Here is a 20241-nt window from a genome sequence, read left to right as displayed (position 1 = left end):
TACTTGTCATTATATTTGACAGTATCTATAGGTTAACAAATTAAATTTATAAAACAGATTTACACTGTCTTGTATGATAGTTGTATAGTAAAAGTAGTGGTTTTATTTTATTTTATGTCATACAGCCCTTTACACAAAAGCTTGTCATGTAAGCAGACAATACATCACATGAGTACTGCATTGGACATTTATAACTGCAAAGCAAATACTGGTAGTAGAATATCAATATGTTTTTTTTTTGTTTTTTTATCTCTGATGTAACTCTACGTATGCCCCCAAAACCAATATCAGACTAGCCTGGTCAATTAGCTCTTCCAACTTAAAAGCAGTTGGATGAACTATGAGAGTTAAAAAAAAAAGAAAAATGTTTATGGAATGCCATAAGATAAAACTAGTAAATGTCTTTTACATTTTTTCTTAGTGAGCTGATCCTGTCCAACATTGATGTCACCTCTTCAGGAGACTGGGAGTGTCTGGTGGCCAGCTCCCGTGGGAACATCTCCAAGCGTGTGGAGATTGTGGTTTTAGAAACGTCAGCACCATACTGCTCTGCAGAGTGGGTCACTAACAATAAAGGGGAATTCAGGTCTGTATTTGTTTAGTCATGGCAATAAAGTGAGAAATTGCCCCTTCTGTAAATCCTAGCGACCTCTGGTGAACTTGGGAATTGGAACACACAGTTAATTATTTCTTACTGGTTTAGCATTAAAGCAGTTAAGTTTAGTGTATGCAACAATAACAATAACCAAGGCTATTAGAAATATCAAATTATCAAATCAATATATATATATTTATATATATTGATTTGATAATTTTATATATATATATATATATATATATATATATATATATATGCCTTTAAAAACTGCTACTTTAATACTCTATTTCTAAGACCGTGGAAAACTGGAAGCTATTTTTAAACTGCGTTTAGAGGGGTGGTGTTAAGCAAGCAAAGGCAGCAAAATCTCCTTCACGGCCTGTTTTCTTGGAATTGTTTTCTCGGTGTACAGCAGACACTTAACACCAAACTGAACAGGATTGTTTTCTTGGAATTGTTTTCTCTGTGTACAGCAGACACTTAACACCAAACTGAACAGGATTGTTTTCTTGGAATTGTTTTCTCTGTGTACAGCAGACACTTAACACCAAACTGAACAGGATTGTTTTCTTGGAATTGTTTTCTCTGTGTACAGCAGACACTTAACACCAAACTGAACAGGATTGTTTTCTTGGAATTGTTTTCTCTGTGTACAGCAGACACTTAACACCAAACTGAACAGGATTGTTTTGTTTCCAGAAGCAGAGCAGTAATGATGTGGAAAATGATCCCTTTTTGTGTCGGAAAATGTGTGTGATTTATAACATAGCAAAGAGTGAAATTAATATATATTAAGCAAGAGTCTAGCAAGATCATTTCTAACAGGCACAGGGACATGATGTAACGTCTACTTTGAAAATGATTGATTTTAACAGGTAAAACTAAAAATCCACACCCACAACCAAAGAAGTTTTTTATTGTTCTAGAGAGTGTTAGAAATTCCTACCTATTATTTATTTATTTATTAATTATTATTATTATTTTAAATTATTATTCTAACGGATGAACCTACACCCTGGGTGCAAAGATCAGAGACAAACAGATAACATAGTAAGCAAAGTAAGCCCTGCTAAAAAATGAACTGTGCTTTCCTCAGCCACATGCGTCATTAAAGCAAGGCAGCGTTTAATTGCTAACAGGTTTGTAAACTGGGCTTAGAATATGGCAACTGAATGAAACCAGATGCTGTGCAAACCAGAAAGTAATTACAAGTGTATTTTTTCTACAGAATAAAAGGGTGAGAGAAACACTTTCTTCTAATTACTTCTTAAGTTTTAGCACGTTCCTCACATTGTGTTTAATTGATTTTTTTTTCTTCCAGTGCTAATTAGTGAACATGACATCTCTCCATATTGGTAGGTGGCCAAAGACACTAGCTGGAATAAATGCATCCCTACCCTGTATGCAGTATCCATTTGGCTCTGATTCATATCATGGTGCTCTGAAGGAGAGGAGATCTTGGCGTAGGTGTGACAGGGCTGGACTCTGGGCAGAGGATGATTATTCAGAATGCCTATATTCCATCGAGGTAACTCGTGTGCTTCATGCGTTCAGTCAGGTAGGTTTTCAGAACCCTTTCAGAATAAGCCTTGAACCTTATTATGAACAGTGATAGATGCTTGACCCATTGAGGTGTGTCCCTGTGTGCTCACTGATATTCCCAGGGCAGTACTGCATTGTTTCTTGAATGACCCCTGTGTTTTATCTGCTCCATCATCATAGTTTATTACGTCTGATTGGTATATTACTGTGAATTATACTAGATATGGCTCAGCGATTTTGTCCTTTTTCAGTCCATAGCCTGTTTCCTTTTACTGCAACAAAAAGGGAAAGCATGCAGCTAGACATCACTGTTCACTGTCTTGTGGCACAGCTGCACAAACCCGTCTTTGCAGGGTGCATTTACAAGGTGAGCCTCTGGGGACCCCCTGCAATATGTGCTGCTTTCTGTTGTGAATTTTTATTTTATCGATTTTGATGTTTTACTATTGCGATACATGTTCCTAAGATGTTCTGTTTTGTGCTTGGTCTTTGTTGAAGGTGTTTAACAAATATTTTTTCATACCCTTTATTTGCTTCAGTACAATTTTCATTTCATTACACCTAAACCTTTCTTTCTAATACATTTCCTTTATTGACAAGTCACATGTTATTGACAACTCAGTCCCACTTTTAAATCTGTATGATAATGATCTGTCTGCTGGAAAATGAACAGGACTTGTTTGACATTCCTCTCGATCCCAGTGATTAATGGAAACAGTTCAGAATACCTGTATTGTCCTTTTCATAGCAGCGTGATTCAAAATGGAATGTTTCCTGCTAATGGATGAGTTACTAAGATAGTTACTAAGAGTTACTAAGTGCCATTCAGGTAAAACTGAATTTCATGAGAGAGTCACTTCAATCTCATTTCAGGTGTCGATCAATGCCACCAATGCTCTTGGTTTTGCACAGCAGCTGATGGCCTGCACGAGTGGAGCAGCACACTTCGAAGACATGATGGATGTGATTTTTGTGACACAGATGATGGAGAAGCTGATGTTTTTTGTGGATCAAATCAAAGATGTACGGTAGTCTTGTATTTTTCTACGTGTTTGCATGGATGTATCATCAATCTTTTTTTTTTAATAATCGACATGTATATTACAGTCCCAGTAGGGCCTCCTGTGTGGAGAATTATAGGATCTGTACAAAGCCATTTTTTTTTTACTGAGTAATGAGCCTGCCTTAGCAACAAAAAACACAAGCTGCAAACTCTATCATTGTGTGAATAATTCTATCTATCCTATAATTCTTATTTGTATGAAGAATAAACACGCCATTTAAGTAAAATAACTTTTTATTTATGTTAATGTGTGTGGGGAAAAAAGGAACTACAAGACACTATTTAGGCAGTGATACCTGGCATTACAAGTGATTACATGCCATCTCTTGGCAAGGAGGAGTCCATAATCTCTGGTAATGCCTTCTGCGTAAGGGTATTACTGTGATAAGTTAATGAAGTAATGAGCATGCTCTTTCTGTAATACAGTTTGGCAGTGATGTTGAAACCTGGTGGTTGCTGGCCAGCTTTATCATCTTTTAGTCAGAAGTGTCCAAAGTTTTTCAGCCATTGACTTACAATGTGAATTTTTGGTATACTGTAAAGCCATAAATATTTGCGACCAAAATATTTGGCGAATCACACCCATAAAACCTATTTTGCTCCAGAAATGTTGGCTACCTGTTGCAATATACGAAGTATGTATTGTTAGTATTTTTCATACGTGAAAAACGCATAATAAAAAGCTTGCAAATATTTACAGTATTTAAAGAAAAGTAAAACATTTCTGTGCTCCTTTATTTGTTCTATTTATTTTACAAAGGCTAGGCTTCTGCTAATTTTAGTGCACTGAATGAGTAACCTGTAATTTAGGGAAACAGAATGTTTATTGTTAACATATTTATTTTGAGATTAGCTTTTTCCATTCCTTCCCATGATAGAAGAGTGTAGTTATTGAGGTGCAAATTCACAGATATGTTTTTCATTTGAAATTTTGCTTGAATGTTTTTAATTACCCTGTATGAATAATGTGGAATTCGGGGATGCAGACTGTCATGAGTCTCCGACCAGAGAGTTTGTTTGTATTAGGCACATGACATAGGAAATACACTTTTAAAGCCTGGTATTGTAGTGTTTGTTTTGGACAACTATGAAACAACTATGGCATGAATTTCATAAATGGCACGGAGGTACAGAAAGCAGGAAGATAGAAAGAGGAAGCAGGTTTTAAACCAGATACTATACTGGTCCTTTTCTGCAAAAGGGAAGGTCAACATAAAGCCTTATATAATGTTGAGAACAACTTCAAGGTTTGGAAATATTCTCTTTCAAAATAAAGAGATGTATAAAACTACACAAACAGAACATTTTAAAAGGATTTGGGAATCACTTTCTTCATTTTGGATACTTGCAGTTCATGGTTTTCCTTAAAGCTGCAAAATGAATGCACTATGAGCTATTTGAAAGTAATTAATTAATCAAAGCAATTTTCTATATTCATTGACAGACAATATCATTGTGTTGTATTCTTATAAAAATGACATTTGACAAATAGCCTGATTGGGCTCATTCTTGTAGGATAAGCTCCAAGCAGAATGACTGCTTGAACTTTAAAGTATATTAACCATGGCGCTTTGATTTGCAGCTAGGCGACTACTTAGCTGATATCGCCAGTAACATGATGCTGGTGGATGAACACATACTGTGGATGGCACAGAATGAAGAAAGGGCCTGCACTCGCATTGTGCAGTGTGTGGAACACATTGCAGACTTGGCTCTGACCAGCAATACTCAAGTTATCTCAAAGGTATTATGGCTATTCTGCTGTGTGTGAGCATTGTGGAGTTGATCTAATTAATATTCATTTTTTGTTTTCCTCAAAAGCATCTTGTTGATGCAGAGAAGTTAAGAGGTCTTCAGCAACTTCAAACTTCTTAAATTAATGGCTTTGAGTCTTAGGGCTTCTGTTGTATTCTCTGTACTAAAGTGACACAAATACTAGAAATGTATTGTTTTTCATAACCCTCAAACCTGTTAAAGTTAAGCCATGAAGTGCAAACATATAGACAATAATGCAGTGATTGCAAGGATTTGAAGGGGAGTTTGATTGTATTAAGTAAGGTAGCTTTTGGTTATTTGTTTTATATTCATTTCACACATGTTCTTTAAACTGTGGAACAGGCAGCCAAAGTATACACTGCCTTTCTTCCACAAAATAATCATAGCAAGAAGTCTTTTCTGGGTCCTGTTCCTTTTCAAACAAAACAACAGTTATTTTTCAATCCTTATTTGCTTATGCCATAGAATGATTAGCGTCCACTTGGATGCAACTTGTAAATAAATAAAGCCCCACAGTTTCTTTTACAGTCTCACGCAATACTGAGCAATTTTTTGTTCATGTTGAACAATAGCCAGCTGCCAATTAGTGGCAATGATTTGGGTCATTAAGAATACACCACTTTCTTGTAGCTAAAAAGAAAAGCAAACAGGACCGTTATCAAATAAAGCACAGGCTTAATTACTTTTGTAAAAGAAAAGCTCTCTATTAAAAAAAAAAAAAAAAAACATGACCCTTTTCCCCATGTGTTTGTACAAGGTTTCTCTTAATATAGCTCTGGAGGCCTTTGTGATCAAACCAGCGAGCTTCACAGGAATGACGTGCACTGCCTTCCAGAAAATGCCTCTGAATTCAGACAGAGCAGTGATCCGTGACGTGGGTATGCAGGATTGGGAGGCAGATACGCAGCTGAATTTCAAATGCAACACGGGCAACCTGAGCAGCTCTCTGGTGAATTTCCCAGTCAAGGTAGGGGTTAATCTTTGCAGAAGGAAACACGTCAAGCTCCAGATATATGATTGCGTCCGACACTGGAAATAGCAGACTAATTGCACTCAGCCACAGCCTATATACAAAAGGGTCTTTCCTTTTAATTTGTCTTACATGTTTGTCAAGGAGTAACAAGTCTGAGTCTGCTTTATATATCTGGAGATTTCTAAGTAATGTTGCAATATTTAAAACTCAGCACATTGTCATATAAGCCTTTCAAAGTTATGATTCTCATATATATATATATATATATATATATATATATATATATATATATATATATATTAGCATATTTAGCATCTATAATATATATTACATTTGGTACTTTGCTCGCTTGAAGTTTCATTTCAAACAGATGGTGAATTGACTCCATTTCTAAAACCAGCTTCACCTGAATGGAAAGGTGCTGGATAGCATCAAACATACACCTCTCATTCAGGACAGTATAGAACAGTAGATGTCCCAAAGTGTTCCTGTTTTGTACCTGGAAAAACAGTCAAATCACTATGGTAACAGTCACATGGTAGGTAAAGAACAGCATGATGTCTGTAGGCTTTTGGCTGGAACTGCAGGATTTGAATAAGATTCTGAAATGTCAATCTGATAAATCTGCAAAGAGCACCAAGGCCTTGAATACTTTATTTATTATAGAATTAGGCTTCTTCTCTAAGAAATGCTTAAAACACAGCTACTGAAGGTGAACAAGTCAGTTTATGCATAGCAGTGTTCATACCTAATTGTTTGAATGCATGGAAAAATGAGCATGATGCTGAGGCCCACCAGAGGCATTCAAAGGTGTATACCTCTGATTCACTTTCCGATGCCTGTAACCTGTAATGATCTAGTGCATCACATTCTGTTGTGGTGTTTGATGAGGTAACAATGGGTTTACAGTGAGGTGCTGGCATCAGGGTTTCTGAGCAATACAGATAATAACAATGTTGACGGCCAGAGTGCAAGCCATGTTTTCCTGTTTGTGAGCTCACTTCCAGAACTGGCATGTCCAATCTCCGTAAAGGCTGCCCTTTACAGTAATAGAGATCTGTCCTTTTTATACTGTTGTGGTCTTATTTTTTTCTATTATATCTAAATATAGAGCAATATAAAAGCAAATGTTGCCCAATGCCTTTAGGTTTCAAGCAATCACATTGCTGTACACATGAAGTCTCAACCCAAAGGTCCCACCATATCAAAGTTCTGCATTTGCAGAAGCTGTCATGTGAATGCTGTCCTTTGTGTGCACTGGAAAACAATGCTGATTTAAAACAAATGCTTAGTTCCTTGTTGAAACAAAAATGGGGAGTGCTGGTGCTTATGCTACTCAAAGAAGGACTGTCATTTTTATTTGTGATACATTCAATCAGAAATGGTCACTGCCAGAAAAAAAGCCTTATCTCAATAGTACTGCATTTACAGCTAACAATTCAAATGGTGTTTACTGTGTTGCTTGCATTTACAGGCACCATCATAGAGATGTTTTAAAGTTCACCACTCAATAGTTTCCTAGTTTACCATGCCTTTCCCCATCCTTATCTGTGCATCACTTTGCTTTACTGCACATGCTTTTGTCAAGGTAAACGGCAATGAGAAGGGCAATTACAACCCATTGGAAAAAGTGAATGAACAATTACAACAAGCAGTGCAAACAGCAGTTCTTTTCAGCAATTCGCCACAGGTGCTGATTAGAATGAAGTGTGTGGGGACTATAGCTCCCTCTACTGGATGGAGCAAAGCTATATGCACTGCCCCCCTCTAGTGGACAGTGGAGAGTAGGACATTGACAGCATGATCTAAAATGGTTTAGCACTTGAGTTTACATGATTATGACTATTAATATTATTAATTCTCTACAATGTAGTAGTAGTAATAATAACGAAGTCCAGCACTGTAAAATAAGCAGTAACGATTTACAGCAGTAAGACATGTACCTGCAGAAGAGCTTGAGTCAGGTGCTGAAATGATTGTTCTTTTGACTCCATCCACTACAGGTACAGATACAAGCTAATATTGCATTTATCTTATCAAGCAGACAATAGTATTTGGTGCCAAGGTTGTCTGTTTGTTTCTTGGAAAAAATGCCAAGTGTATTCCCTGCAGGGAACTTCATCCCTATCGGCTGTAGCAGGGAGCGAGGCTGACTTAGTCTTCCCCTGGAATATTCCCTTTAAATGTGGGTTTCTTTTCTATCATTAATTCATATCTTGAGCTGTGCCTGGTTAAACTGGGATTATTCATCACCTGTATGCTTGATGTGTACTAAATTAGCATTGTAATTAAAAGATGATTACACACAGAGCCATCAGGCAATCCAAACAAATGCACTGGTACATTAGTCCAAAACCGAACCATTTTAATTTGAACATATCTGTGGCGAATACAGAGCTGGAAGGTTGACCAATAAAATGGTAGTGCGCGTCTCAAATAAGGTAACATACAGGAAACCTTTGTTTAAACAAGCAGTGCCTGCGATCTGTTTTTATACTTTCTATTTCAGAGGGCAAATGAAGCTTCCTCTAGGTATACTAGAAATGCTATCACCCATAAAGCAAAGCAATATACAGGTTGTCCTAGTGATATGCCTCTCAATCCAGAAACTGAAGCTATGATCAGGATTTGTGAACATCTGGTAGCACTGCTCCACAAAGTGACAGTTAAACAAATTGGTTTAATATGTCCGTTCTTCATTTCAAACCGCATCTGCAGATTGGATGTTTCCTTGATGTTTCCTTGATGTTTGTCACATGCAGAAGTCAGTTTTTAATTATGCCTGTAGATAAAAAATCAGTGAAAACTGCTTCCTGTAACACTGCAAATAATCCTAATTAGACAACTGTTCTATTTGTATTTATTTATTTTTACCAGTAGTTATTTTGACTTGTTTTATGGAAAAGTAACTGCCGTTCACCTTAAATGTGACATAAGCCTTAAAAGAGAACACAATAGTAACCTGACATAACCAGTCTAAATAAATAAATACAACTTGTGAAACTAGGTCAAGTAGACAAACGTTTAGGCTAATGCCTTAATATGTGTTTTAACGCACCACATTTTTGTTAGTATTTTTCCAGAATGTATGTCAATTAAGCCATGCACCATCCACTCCCAGAAATATTACAACAGACTGTCAGTCCCCCAGACCCCAAACCCTTGTGGGGAACATGCTTCATCTTACAGGAAGAGTAACAATTGGATACACTTGGAAAACAAGAAAACAGGACATTTGGGGGTCTATTTCAAGCATATAAACAGTATCAGAGTAAATAGCTACAGATGCCATTTTAACAGGATTTTTAAAATCCGTATGTCTTTTTAAGGTGTTTGCTATTGTCCTGTGTAGTACTGAATGCCGATTCTCAGATCGTTGTTTTTAATTGGAATTTAAGTAAGGCGCTTTGAACTGTTATGAAATTGCCAGCATGAGCCAGCTAGTTACTCATTTGAGATTGATTGATCCCTGTTCCTTTCTCTGTGGTATAGCTTGTGATGGTCACCTTGTCGCATGAGTAGCTTTTCTGTATTGCTAGTTACCATTCAGCTTTATTATCTTTAATACAGGAGCTCTGACAAATGAGTACAAGTTACACAAGCATTCCAACACTGGGTTTGGAAATTGAAATCGGTGAAATAATTAGCAGCAAATAATCAAACCTGTAGCTATGTCATAAAATCAATAATGAATAATAAATAGTCTGTAATCACCATCCATCCATTAATCAATCAATATAACAATGGAAACTCGGGTCCCTCAGGAAACAACTAATTGGGGACGACAGATGTAGGTTTACATTCAGAATACCATTTCAGACTAAACAATTGATGAACCCGAAGTATACAATGCCAAATTCAACATGTGCAGGTCATATCATAAGGGAAACAGCTGCTGTGTGAGAATGCATCACTGGACAACATACACTGCTGTACTAGAAGAAACTGACAGCAGGAGGCTAGGCTATATCATTTTGAACACCTACTAAATAAGTATATAGTAAAGTAATTGAACTTCACTTAGAAGCAAACTTATTTGAGGAAATCTCAGTAAGAAAGCTGCCAAGGATAATACACAGACCTATAGGGACCTGGAATATTCAACAGGATCAAGATATCCTTGTCGTTTTGGCTTTTTGACTTTTTTTTGGGGGGGGGGGGGGGGGGGGAGATGAGGAATGAATACAGTTGTTTTCTTAAAGAAAAAAAAACACCACATAGTGTATGTGGCATAATTATAAACATTCAAATTATATTTATTTAAAAACATTATGATATAATATTATATATTTAAATATGGGAGCACAACAATGTTAATTATAAGTTTGAAGAGTTCTTTAACCTTGAATGCCTCTTAATTATAGAGTGGTTCCAACAGCAGAAGACCTTCATGACAACCCTTAGCTCTCTACTGAATGCTAAGTACTGTGAAAATACATTTCCTTCGACTAAAGACTGATAAGGAATGCAGCACGTTTTGGTGTCTGAATGAAGGGGAAAGAGAGAGGGCCTTAGGGATCTTCTTCTGATTGCAATGATTCAGCGTTTTTCTTGTTTTGTCTGTTTGTTTTTGAAGGGTGTCCTGTTTTAGAACAGTCCTGAGTAAAGGGCTCTGTACTATCAAAGGGCAGTCGCGTCACTAACCACTCACAAGTTTTCTTCCCAACATTGACTCACCAGTGAGACCTAACATGGTTGTAGCAATCAAAATAATTCCATAAGTCTTACCTTTTGCACGCTTCCATTCAGAATATACTGTAGGTCTCTGTGTAATGTGCAGTTTTGACGGAGCAAATAGAAGGGGACAAAAGATAAGATTGACTGTATGGAAATATTTTACAAAATACAATCTACTTTGATTCTACTCCTCTTATTGGAATGCTGAAGACTATTGTTCATGTCAATAAATACTTATTAATCCAAAAAGCAGGTACAGCTTAAGTAGTGACAATGAAGCGGTTTCCATGTGAGTGCTTTTATCTCTGTTGGTCCAAATCAACGTTTACGAGCAAACTTTATTTATTGAACTTCCTAAAAGATAATTTGCTTCTCTGTGTTTGTTTTGTTTTTGTTTTGTTATTTATACCAGAAAACTCTCATTGGAATACAATTTATATCTAATAAATTGTTTACATGTATACCCTGTTTTTGGTTCATTCATCCATGTAGCCTCATTGCAGCCACCTGTTCTATCTGCAGTGCCAGTCCCCTGAAATAATTACAACCCCCCCTTGCCAAATACACTGGTTGAATTTGAATTTGTTATCTGCTTCAATACAGAAACATTCTACCAGGATGTTGCCACGTTACAGTCTAACTCCACCAGACCTAAACCTCTGAGGCTGCAGATTACACAGCAAAAGGGGAGTACTGATTAACCTCTCTAATACATTTTAAATCTGAATGCAGAGGTGCATTTGTAAGTGGTGCTCTGGCACTAATTCATTTTTGAGAGCTCAATAAACTTTAGTTAATTAAATTATTCATTGAGTGACTATTTCTAGAGTTGTGTGTATTGGATTTTTCTCTGTACTTGGATCTGTGTACGATTCAATGTTAATGTAGTTCAGAAGCCACTATCCACACGTGGCTTTCTTACGTTCATTTTAATGAGCTGTTGTGTTTTAAGTGCCCAGCAGATGACGTAGATGTATGGTATATACTGTACATAAGGCTATTTCTAAATGTAGACGAGAGGTGGTTTGGTGGTATTAATGGTGTTGACCCATGATTTTAACATTGACCTCTGTATTCCACTACTGTCATCTAAACACTTCCCTCATTGTTGTATTTCAAGTTCAGCACACTGGTGCCTATGTTGTATTGACTGACCTTTTTCTGCAATGCCCAATATGAATGTTGCCTCACCACTGCAACCCACTTAGTAATGGATAGGACGGAAGATCAGTGGCCGACCTCCATTCCTGCTGTTAAGCCAATGGCCTCTTGTCACACGCTGAACCTAAGCAATGAGTGTTGCCAAGCTTCTGACCACTGGAGATGAGGCCCAGCCTGTCCAGGAGTTGTTGAAGCGTGACCTCCTTACAGTATCTGATTTCAAGCAGTACTGTGCCACCTAGTGTTATCAGCTGCTCCTTCAACCAATAAAAATTATCTTCAGTATATATATATATATATATATATATATATATATATATTAATTATGCAGCTCCATATTGTATCAATTTAGATTCACATTTGGCAAATTAATTAAAATGTATTGAGCAGGCTACTGCAGCCTATATTCATCAATTTGTTGGTGGAGAAGACCACTGATGAACAAATATGCCTGTGAGGATATGTTTCATTAAATCTCTTCCTGACACCTACAACTTGCTACTTTTATTCTTTTCAACATAACTTGTCAAAAATGATTAACAATTGTACAAGAATACAGACTGAAAATGTAAAATTCAGATTTAGGTAGCCTTCTAGTGATATGATGAAGAATTACATTATACCCAGAAGCCAGTGACAGAAACCTCCTATTTCATCATAACCAGCAATTATGTATTTTAATGTGTGCTTCCTGCCCTGCATTCTGATCATAAACATTTACCTTTTGAAGTTTTGCGCATGCTATTTTATTTCTGGTTTGTATTACTTACTGTTGTTTTAAATGTGTTCATATTGAACTAATTTATGGTTGTCAATTGTTCCTTTACACAGACCGTACAGCATTGAGACCAGTTTGTCTGTGAGGTTTAAGGAAGGCTTTCCCTAAATAAAACAGAACTTAAACTGAAATGTAGAAATTGGGTGAATGACACTTTTAGGAGCCTGACTGCCAAAGATACCTGACAACTTTTACTAACTGTCAATAAGAGTAAATAAATTGCAACTGCAGTTGCATTTGGCACACAAGATTCTGATCAATGAGAATATGTTTACATGGTTTCTAAAGCACCCCAGCAGGGTGGCAAAAGTCTGAGCTCAAGTGTTTGATCCACTTTGTATTTGCTTATTTTGCTGAATGTGCCCACAGTAGTTTTTATGATATGTTTAAAGAGCAACAGCTTTCTTAGATTTGTTTTTGTTCCCTTGCCATTGTATGACGTTGGCGGTCATTCTGAGTAGTTCATATTGCAATTATGTAAATACAGTTTATTTTTATTATTAATATTATTTCTGCCGGAGCTATGTTCCAGTTGCCTGCCATAGACATGTGTAATCTTCTTGTGATCTTCCACTTTGAAAACCACTCATCGTTTTGTTTTGTTGGCAATACACAGCAGTGCTTTACTGTGGCAAAGCGCCCCGCCCCTGTGTGCATTTGTGTTATATGTATGTATGCGTGCGTATGTTAATGTTGGTGTATAGTCATTGGTACACGGGATATAAACGGGTCTGTTTTTCACGTATATTTAAAAAGTGTATATTTGTATTTAGGCACGGGATTGCACATCACGCACGTGCATTTAAAATATAATATGTGAACACGGGGTTTCACGTAATGAATTCACGTGCTGGGATTCAAGTGAGTAAGTAATTTAGTAATTGAATCCCAGCACAAACAGTATAAATAGACGCACATTTCTTGCACTCAAGGTTAGGTGTTCGGTGAGTGGAGAACGGGATTGGAGACGGAGGTGAAGTAAAATAATAATAATAATAATAATAGTCAAAGTAGTAGTTAACGTGTTTTCACTCACCGTGTTTGTTCGTCTGTCTGTCCTGCACCGTCTGTTTAGTGTTTAGTCGTTTTGTATGTCTGTTTATTTTGGCGTCAAGTGCCGTGTCCTGTGTTTTTGTTGTTTCAAACCTTTTATTTTCTGTCTGTTTATTAAATGCTGAGCGCCATCACGCGCCCAGCTTATACCAAACCACATCTCTCTGTTTATTGTGTTCCTGTTTCTGGTCTGACGCCACCCACTCCGGCCGTCTTTGTGACATTTACATATAGAGAAGAACATACTTCATTTGAAGCTCATTGCTTTTTTTTTTTTTTTTTTTACATGAACGTTATCAAATGGCTCAAACCCGATTTACATTTGCAAACATTGTGTGGACTTACTCTCCAGAGGAAAAAAAAAATCTGTTTAACATTGCTGTACCTGACACGAATTCAGCATTCATTTTTCATCACTTATTCTTAATTATTATATAGCACAGTATTTTGGTCCTAATTGGTGACCTAAATTAAGAACTTAATATATTATGAAGTGAAGACTAATATCATGTGAACACCTCTTGGCATATACAACTGCAATCAACACATATTCAATTAGATTTGCCAACTCTTAGCCTGAATGGTATAAAGAGTATCAATTGACATAGTTTTTTAGACTAAAAGCAGGTGAATGAACTTTACTATAGTGACAGAAATTCTTTAGAGGCAAAATGTGATCTGATGTGATGGGAAAGGATATTTCCATGCCTGTCATATTCAATTATGTCATTCTGATCACAGATCCCCTCTATTATTCCTTCAGCAGAAGTATGTAATGTACAGTCTGTCCATTTGGATCATGTAATACAATCCCAAATATAAATATATTATCTTTTTGGGTTTAAATCTTTTCAAAAAGCAGTGCAGATTTGACACGATAGGGGTTTAATTTTATGGATTTTAGGCAATTCGTTATAAAAGCATACTGAAATATTAATGTAGAAAATAGAAAAACGAGGTCTTAAACCTTGAAGTAAAATGGCTTGCATTATCCAAGAAACCTGTACGAGTTTAGTGCAGTAGTTCATGGTAAAAGCATAGTTATACATGGAGGATCTGTCATGAAAAACCATGACATATGATATGTATTTCTTGGCCGGATTCTACGATATTAAACAGGCCTTTGGGTGAGTTTGTTAGCCTTCTGCCACACACGTCCCTTGACATTAAAGCAGAATGTCATGGTTTGTCATGATTTATCTTGTTTGTGTCATACATGTTTAAAAATATACTCATCTAAGTAAAAACGTTGACTTCCATCTTGAAATATTCCATGTTTTGTGATTATCAGCATCTTGTAATTTGGGAAGAACTTTACCTCTGTAAAAAGGTCTACGGTAATGATACATAACATACGATACTACACTCAAATTACTTTTTAACTCATGCAATCCAACCGCACGTATGTTAGGTTGCATGTTAATACCTCAACATGTGAGGATTAAAGTGTTTCTTAGGTCAAAACTAACACAGCCTCTGTTTAAAACAATTAATTTAACGTTTTAACCTGATGAGACAGGAAATGGCACATTTTTGGCATATTTATGCATGTCCGAGTTGAGCCAAACATTCGTGAGAGTCCAGAGCTCACTCCATCATCTTCAGTCATGTCAGTAGATGAGTGCAATGCATTTATTCGTATGAAGAATTCATGAGCTTTAAAAAACATGACATTTAATCATTAAAGTAGCAAATGTCTCTCTGAATCATCTTAACATACATTGCAGTAAATTTGAAAAAAGTATATGACAAATCTTTTTTTTTTCTCCCCTTATCCATAGACTCGGCTTGTTTGTTTGTTTGTTTATTGGTAGCTCATAAAATCACACAGAATGACAAGTATGCAAAGCAAAAGGATGTGCTTCCCTGGTTTTTACTTTGTAATTTTCTTTGTGCTGCAAACCCTCTGCGTATGCCTGCAATTCAGCTTAGCAGTGCCAGTGTTGAAATATTAACTCCCAGCCTTGCTAGAAACACCAACCTGGGACTACAAGAGAAACAGAAGCCCCAGTAATTACTGTTCTGTCACAAAGCACTTGTACAAAATGTTGGCATGTGTAAATCTTCTCAATTGGAAAGTGACATTTTAATTCTCAGAAGGTTAATCTTATTTATTTCAATGTCGTCGTCCCCCCCCCCCCCCCCCCCCCCCCCCCCCCGGCATTTGCTGAAGAGCTGATAGATGAATGAATGGCTGCCATTCTTTACACGCTTACATGTATGGTTGTGCTTCGCTTTTTGTAAAACAGACCTTGATTAAGAATAGGTCTTCTCTAATTGATCCTTGTGGTTGCATTTCAATAGCCTTGTGTGGTATTTATTTATTGAAAATACCTTTGCTTGTTCACTCTCTCAGAATAAGTACTGTCAAAAATGTGGAAGTGTGTATGCTTGTTAAGGAAAGCAGTATTTAAGTATGTGAATCTTGCATGTCTAACGTATCACGAAGATAAAATAACAATGACATCCCACTTCTCATATTCGTCACCTACTTGTATTCAAAGCACATCTATAGTAGGCTAAGTGAAATATATAACAAATATAATTAGATATCACCTAGAGTTCTATGTGTTAATTCATTAACAATATGTTTAAAGCTAGTTAAATATGTGCATGTATACATAGGTGTTATAAGTGCAGCCAGAAAATACTCTCAACCACTCAGAAGACAGTGGTTCCAGCAGAGCAGGCTTCAGTGTCAGGCAGCTCAGATTAGCACTTGATTGCCTAGTCAGGACTACCCATCCATTTAGTCCTGAACCTTTTATGATCTCCAGCATTCATTGCAGATATTTAAAGTATATCTTTACAAGCAATATTATTATCTCCCTCCCTCTTTCTGCTGTTGAAAATGTTTGTTTTTTTGCTTGTGATTTATACTATCATTTAAATATGTAGATATATAAAAAAAATGAAAAGTTGAAGCTGCTTAGAGGTAGCTTAGCACTTATTGCTTTTCAATCTCACTCCAATGGTCTAGTTGCAGTAATACCATGTGAACTCCTATACCAACGTGACCAGGAAGCAAGCAGTTTACTTACAGCATTGTATTTGGGACATTTGCATATCCTAAAAAAAAAAACAAAGAACCAAAAGAATCTCAACACAATAAGGGGACCAGTAACAATGTTAATAAAGAGGTAAGAAAATAGATTTGTTTGGTAAACAATTGAATAGAGAATTGGATAATTGAATGAATGAACTACAATTTCAAGCATAATTAAGAAATGGATGATAAAAAAAATCCACCCTTTTTTTTATATTTTGCCAGCAACAAAGACCAATATTTCACGTTCAAAATCAGACAGAGGTAAAGAAAAACAGTTGTAACCACCTATTACATAATGGGAGTATGTAATCCTTGAGCAGCTATGACAGCTAGACATCTGTGCCTTGTGGACCTGACATAGCATCCATTCAGCTGCTGAAGAATGTCGCTTCATTCCAGAAGTTGACAGTGGTGCTGTGGTGGTATTGATGATTTGTGCCTAGTGCAATACTACAGTCTGTCTCAAAAGATTATTTGTGGGTGAAAGAAAGGGCAAGAATGGACTTGTTAAGGAAAGAACCAGGGGCTGTTCTTTGCCTGCCAGTTATCAATACTGCAGGTCCCATTGGAGTCAAGCTGTATGATGATGAGAAATGAAAAACACACAAGCTGGCAACTCTTCATGATGGCAGCAAAAGCTTGTTTACATTTGTTTTGGACTGGCTGATTCAGTGGTATACAGAAATGTGTACAGCTGCAGTTGTACAGTAACATGCAGCTAAAACGGACGCAGAAGGTGTGTAATCCAGCTCCCAAGGTCAAGGTTGAGGATAAAACTGTAGCAACATCACCTCATTCTTTAGTTTTACAAATTGCTTTGCCATAGCAGTATTAGCAGCACCCACGCTTCTGTGAAGTAAGCAGTTTGAAGCAGTTTTTGAGCATCCAATGTCCTTGAATTCAGTCAGATGTGGAGACAGAGTGCTGTCATCTGCAACAAGAGCAAATATGTTTAGTTTATGGGCAAACTATAATCTTCAGCTATTGTAAATCTCCAGTTAATAAATGTGTGATTACAGCATGTCATTTTTTTGTTGATGACAGTAGAACTACTCTTTACTGCTGTGATTTTCTGTATGTGAAAAGAATGGACAGCAATGAGGAAGGGTCTAAGAATGGAGCACGGTATCATAATGAGAGGATTGTGTTGTATTTTTAATGTTGGTGCTCATAAAAAAAAAAAATGAGGGAGAGTGAGTTGTAGGTTGCAGTGAGCTTTACTTCAAAACGAATCCATTGCCAATACAATCCCTAACATGATCCCCTTTCATGCAGTTCTGGACCTTTCACAAACAGAGGCTGATATTGTGCCAAACTGTGTTGGTCTTGTGATGTGGATGAACTACTAAATTGAGACTATCAAGCTTTTTTAAATTTGTGAAACAATTTTTATTTGAACCATTGTTGGATTTTTACTAATATGATAATTAGTTCTTATTCTTTGTAATAATTATTCTATGTTGATATACAGTATGTATGTTTTTTTTTGTTTTATTCAAATTGATATGTAACACATAGTATAACTAGAAGTATGATAAATAGTAATTCAATTTATATTCTACCACGACATATCGGATTACAGTTATAACATTAAGATAATCTAACAATATATAAGTATACCACAAAAAAAGACCATCACTCAGTGTAAGGTTCACGTAATATGAATCATAGTCTACCATTGTAGGACAGATATATAAAATTGCAACAACTTATAAACTTATAAATTAGTGTATAAGTTGATATTATAATACAGAGTGACAGTAATATTTGCCATGTCTGGACGAATTCCCCCTGCCAAATTAGCATGGTGTTTGTTGATTGTCAGGAAACGCTCTGAACTAATCTCAAACTTTGGTTTATGTAGGCTCTGTCTGAATGTAATGTGATGCTGCTGGGTGCGGATGCTGTTTGGGTGTGGTTACCTTCAGGGTCTGACATCCCTGTTCTTTTCTGCAGTTTATCTGGCTTCGCTGACCTAATTCCCTTCCCCCAACTATAAATACATTCTCACCCAAACTGGTTATACAAAGCAGAGGTTTTACAAATTCATAATTGTAACTGTATTTTAAAACACACACAGATTATACAAAGTATATGTTATATAGGAAATTAAACCTTATTGCAACACCACAACCTCCAAGGGTGAAAGTGAAATGTGTTAACCCATCTATAGACCTCTCCAGTGTAGTGTTTTATTGTTTGTTTATTTAGCAAACGCCTTTATCCAAGGTGACTTACAGAGACTCATGACTCTTGCAGTATGTCCTCCCCAATCGCAGCCCTTGTGTTCTGAGCTGTTACCACAATAACTTTCAAACTGGCTGGAGAGCATAGATTTGAGGACAAATATATTGCATCATCCAGTCCCTTCTAATTTAACATAAAAGACTTAAATAAAAATGCAAATTGAGAAAACCAATTACCCTGGTGTCTATTTTTCTCAATCAAATCTAAATTAAAATCTATGAATTAATTCTACACTGTTCCTATTAATAGTCTGTGTCCCAATAAATGCTGGATTGTGACGCTTCAAAGTAAATGCCTTATTTGACTAAAACACACACACACACACCAATGCATTATATTAGCAATAGTATTGATGTTCTCATTGCAGTGAAACCATTTGTTTCATAAACAAGAACAATGCTAATCACATTGTGTCTTGCAATTCTTATGGGTACGTACATTTTTTTGTATATTAATATAAATCATAGAAATGTGACGAATGTCCATAAGCTTCTGCTAGCATCTCATTACTGAAAGCCGACCCTCTTGGGTTCATATTGTCTCGTTGTATTGTGCAGTCATACAGACACTGATTGAAGACAGCAGAAGATAAGAAGCTCTGAACAGTATACATAATAACTGAAATGTTTAGATTAGTCATTAGAAACTCATTTAACATCTTTTGTTAAGCCAGGTTCAGGATCAGTATGTGTACACTATTGCAAAGGGCACTTCTGTTTTCATTTAAAAATAGCTTTTAATGTACTAAACTGGCAAAGACAAATTAGTATATTGGTCTTTTAAACACTTACTGGTAAGCATTCAAACTAGTAGCCAAATGTGACTGAGTTCTTCTTAATACTACTAAATGAAATCATCAAATTACAATGCTGAATTAGCTAAAGCACTACAACATGTATTACTTTGTTTATGCAGTGCTCTTCCAAAGGGGACAGCATTAACTCTTGGCATAAATATAAAGGCTTGATTATTGTAAGCATTGCCAAGTGCTGTTCAATGTAAATTTAAATTATCTGTAGGATTTATTGAAGTCAAAAGAAATCAGTGGGATAGTGCAAAATGTGTGGGGTAATTGCCTTTTTCCTAATACAAAAAGCTGCCCTCACAATTCATTTGCAAGCTATTGGAGTGGTCATTTAGTCCAGCATAGATGCAAACAACTAAATAAAATTATTAAATAATAATAATAATAATAATAATAATAATATTTGGTTATTGCTTGGGTGATACATTGTCAAATCAATAAATGAGATGACTGGTATAAATCTCCTTACCTGTCAATTTCACCATAAGTGGCTGGAAATGTACATGTTTTGGTACCTTT

The 20241-nt window shown here is 36.3% G+C and overlaps 1 protein-coding gene across 4 annotated transcripts in view; it reads left to right on the top strand.

The window, feature by feature from the left end:
• LOC117415699 (adhesion G protein-coupled receptor A1-like) overlaps positions 1-20241 on the top strand; it is an 85234-nt gene that overhangs the window by 34438 nt on the left and 30555 nt on the right. For 3 of the 4 annotated variants that reach the window (XM_034026363.3, XM_034026362.3, XM_034026364.3), the window contains 5 exons: positions 422-586; positions 1958-2156; positions 3014-3163; positions 4786-4947; positions 5737-5946. In XM_034026363.3, the coding sequence (XP_033882254.3) occupies positions 422-586; positions 1958-2156; positions 3014-3163; positions 4786-4947; positions 5737-5946 (886 nt within the window). Of the gene's footprint in view, positions 1-421; positions 587-1957; positions 2157-2391; positions 2508-3013; positions 3164-4785; positions 4948-5736; positions 5947-20241 lie in introns of those variants that run through there. The other variant, XM_034026366.3, reaches the window with a different exon arrangement.

Source organism: Acipenser ruthenus, chromosome 7, assembly GCF_902713425.1.
Source record: "Acipenser ruthenus chromosome 7, fAciRut3.2 maternal haplotype, whole genome shotgun sequence".
Classification (NCBI taxonomy): Eukaryota; Metazoa; Chordata; class Actinopteri; order Acipenseriformes; family Acipenseridae; genus Acipenser; species Acipenser ruthenus.
Note: the sequence above shows the minus strand (reverse complement) of the source record. Positions and strands in the feature narration are given on the sequence as shown.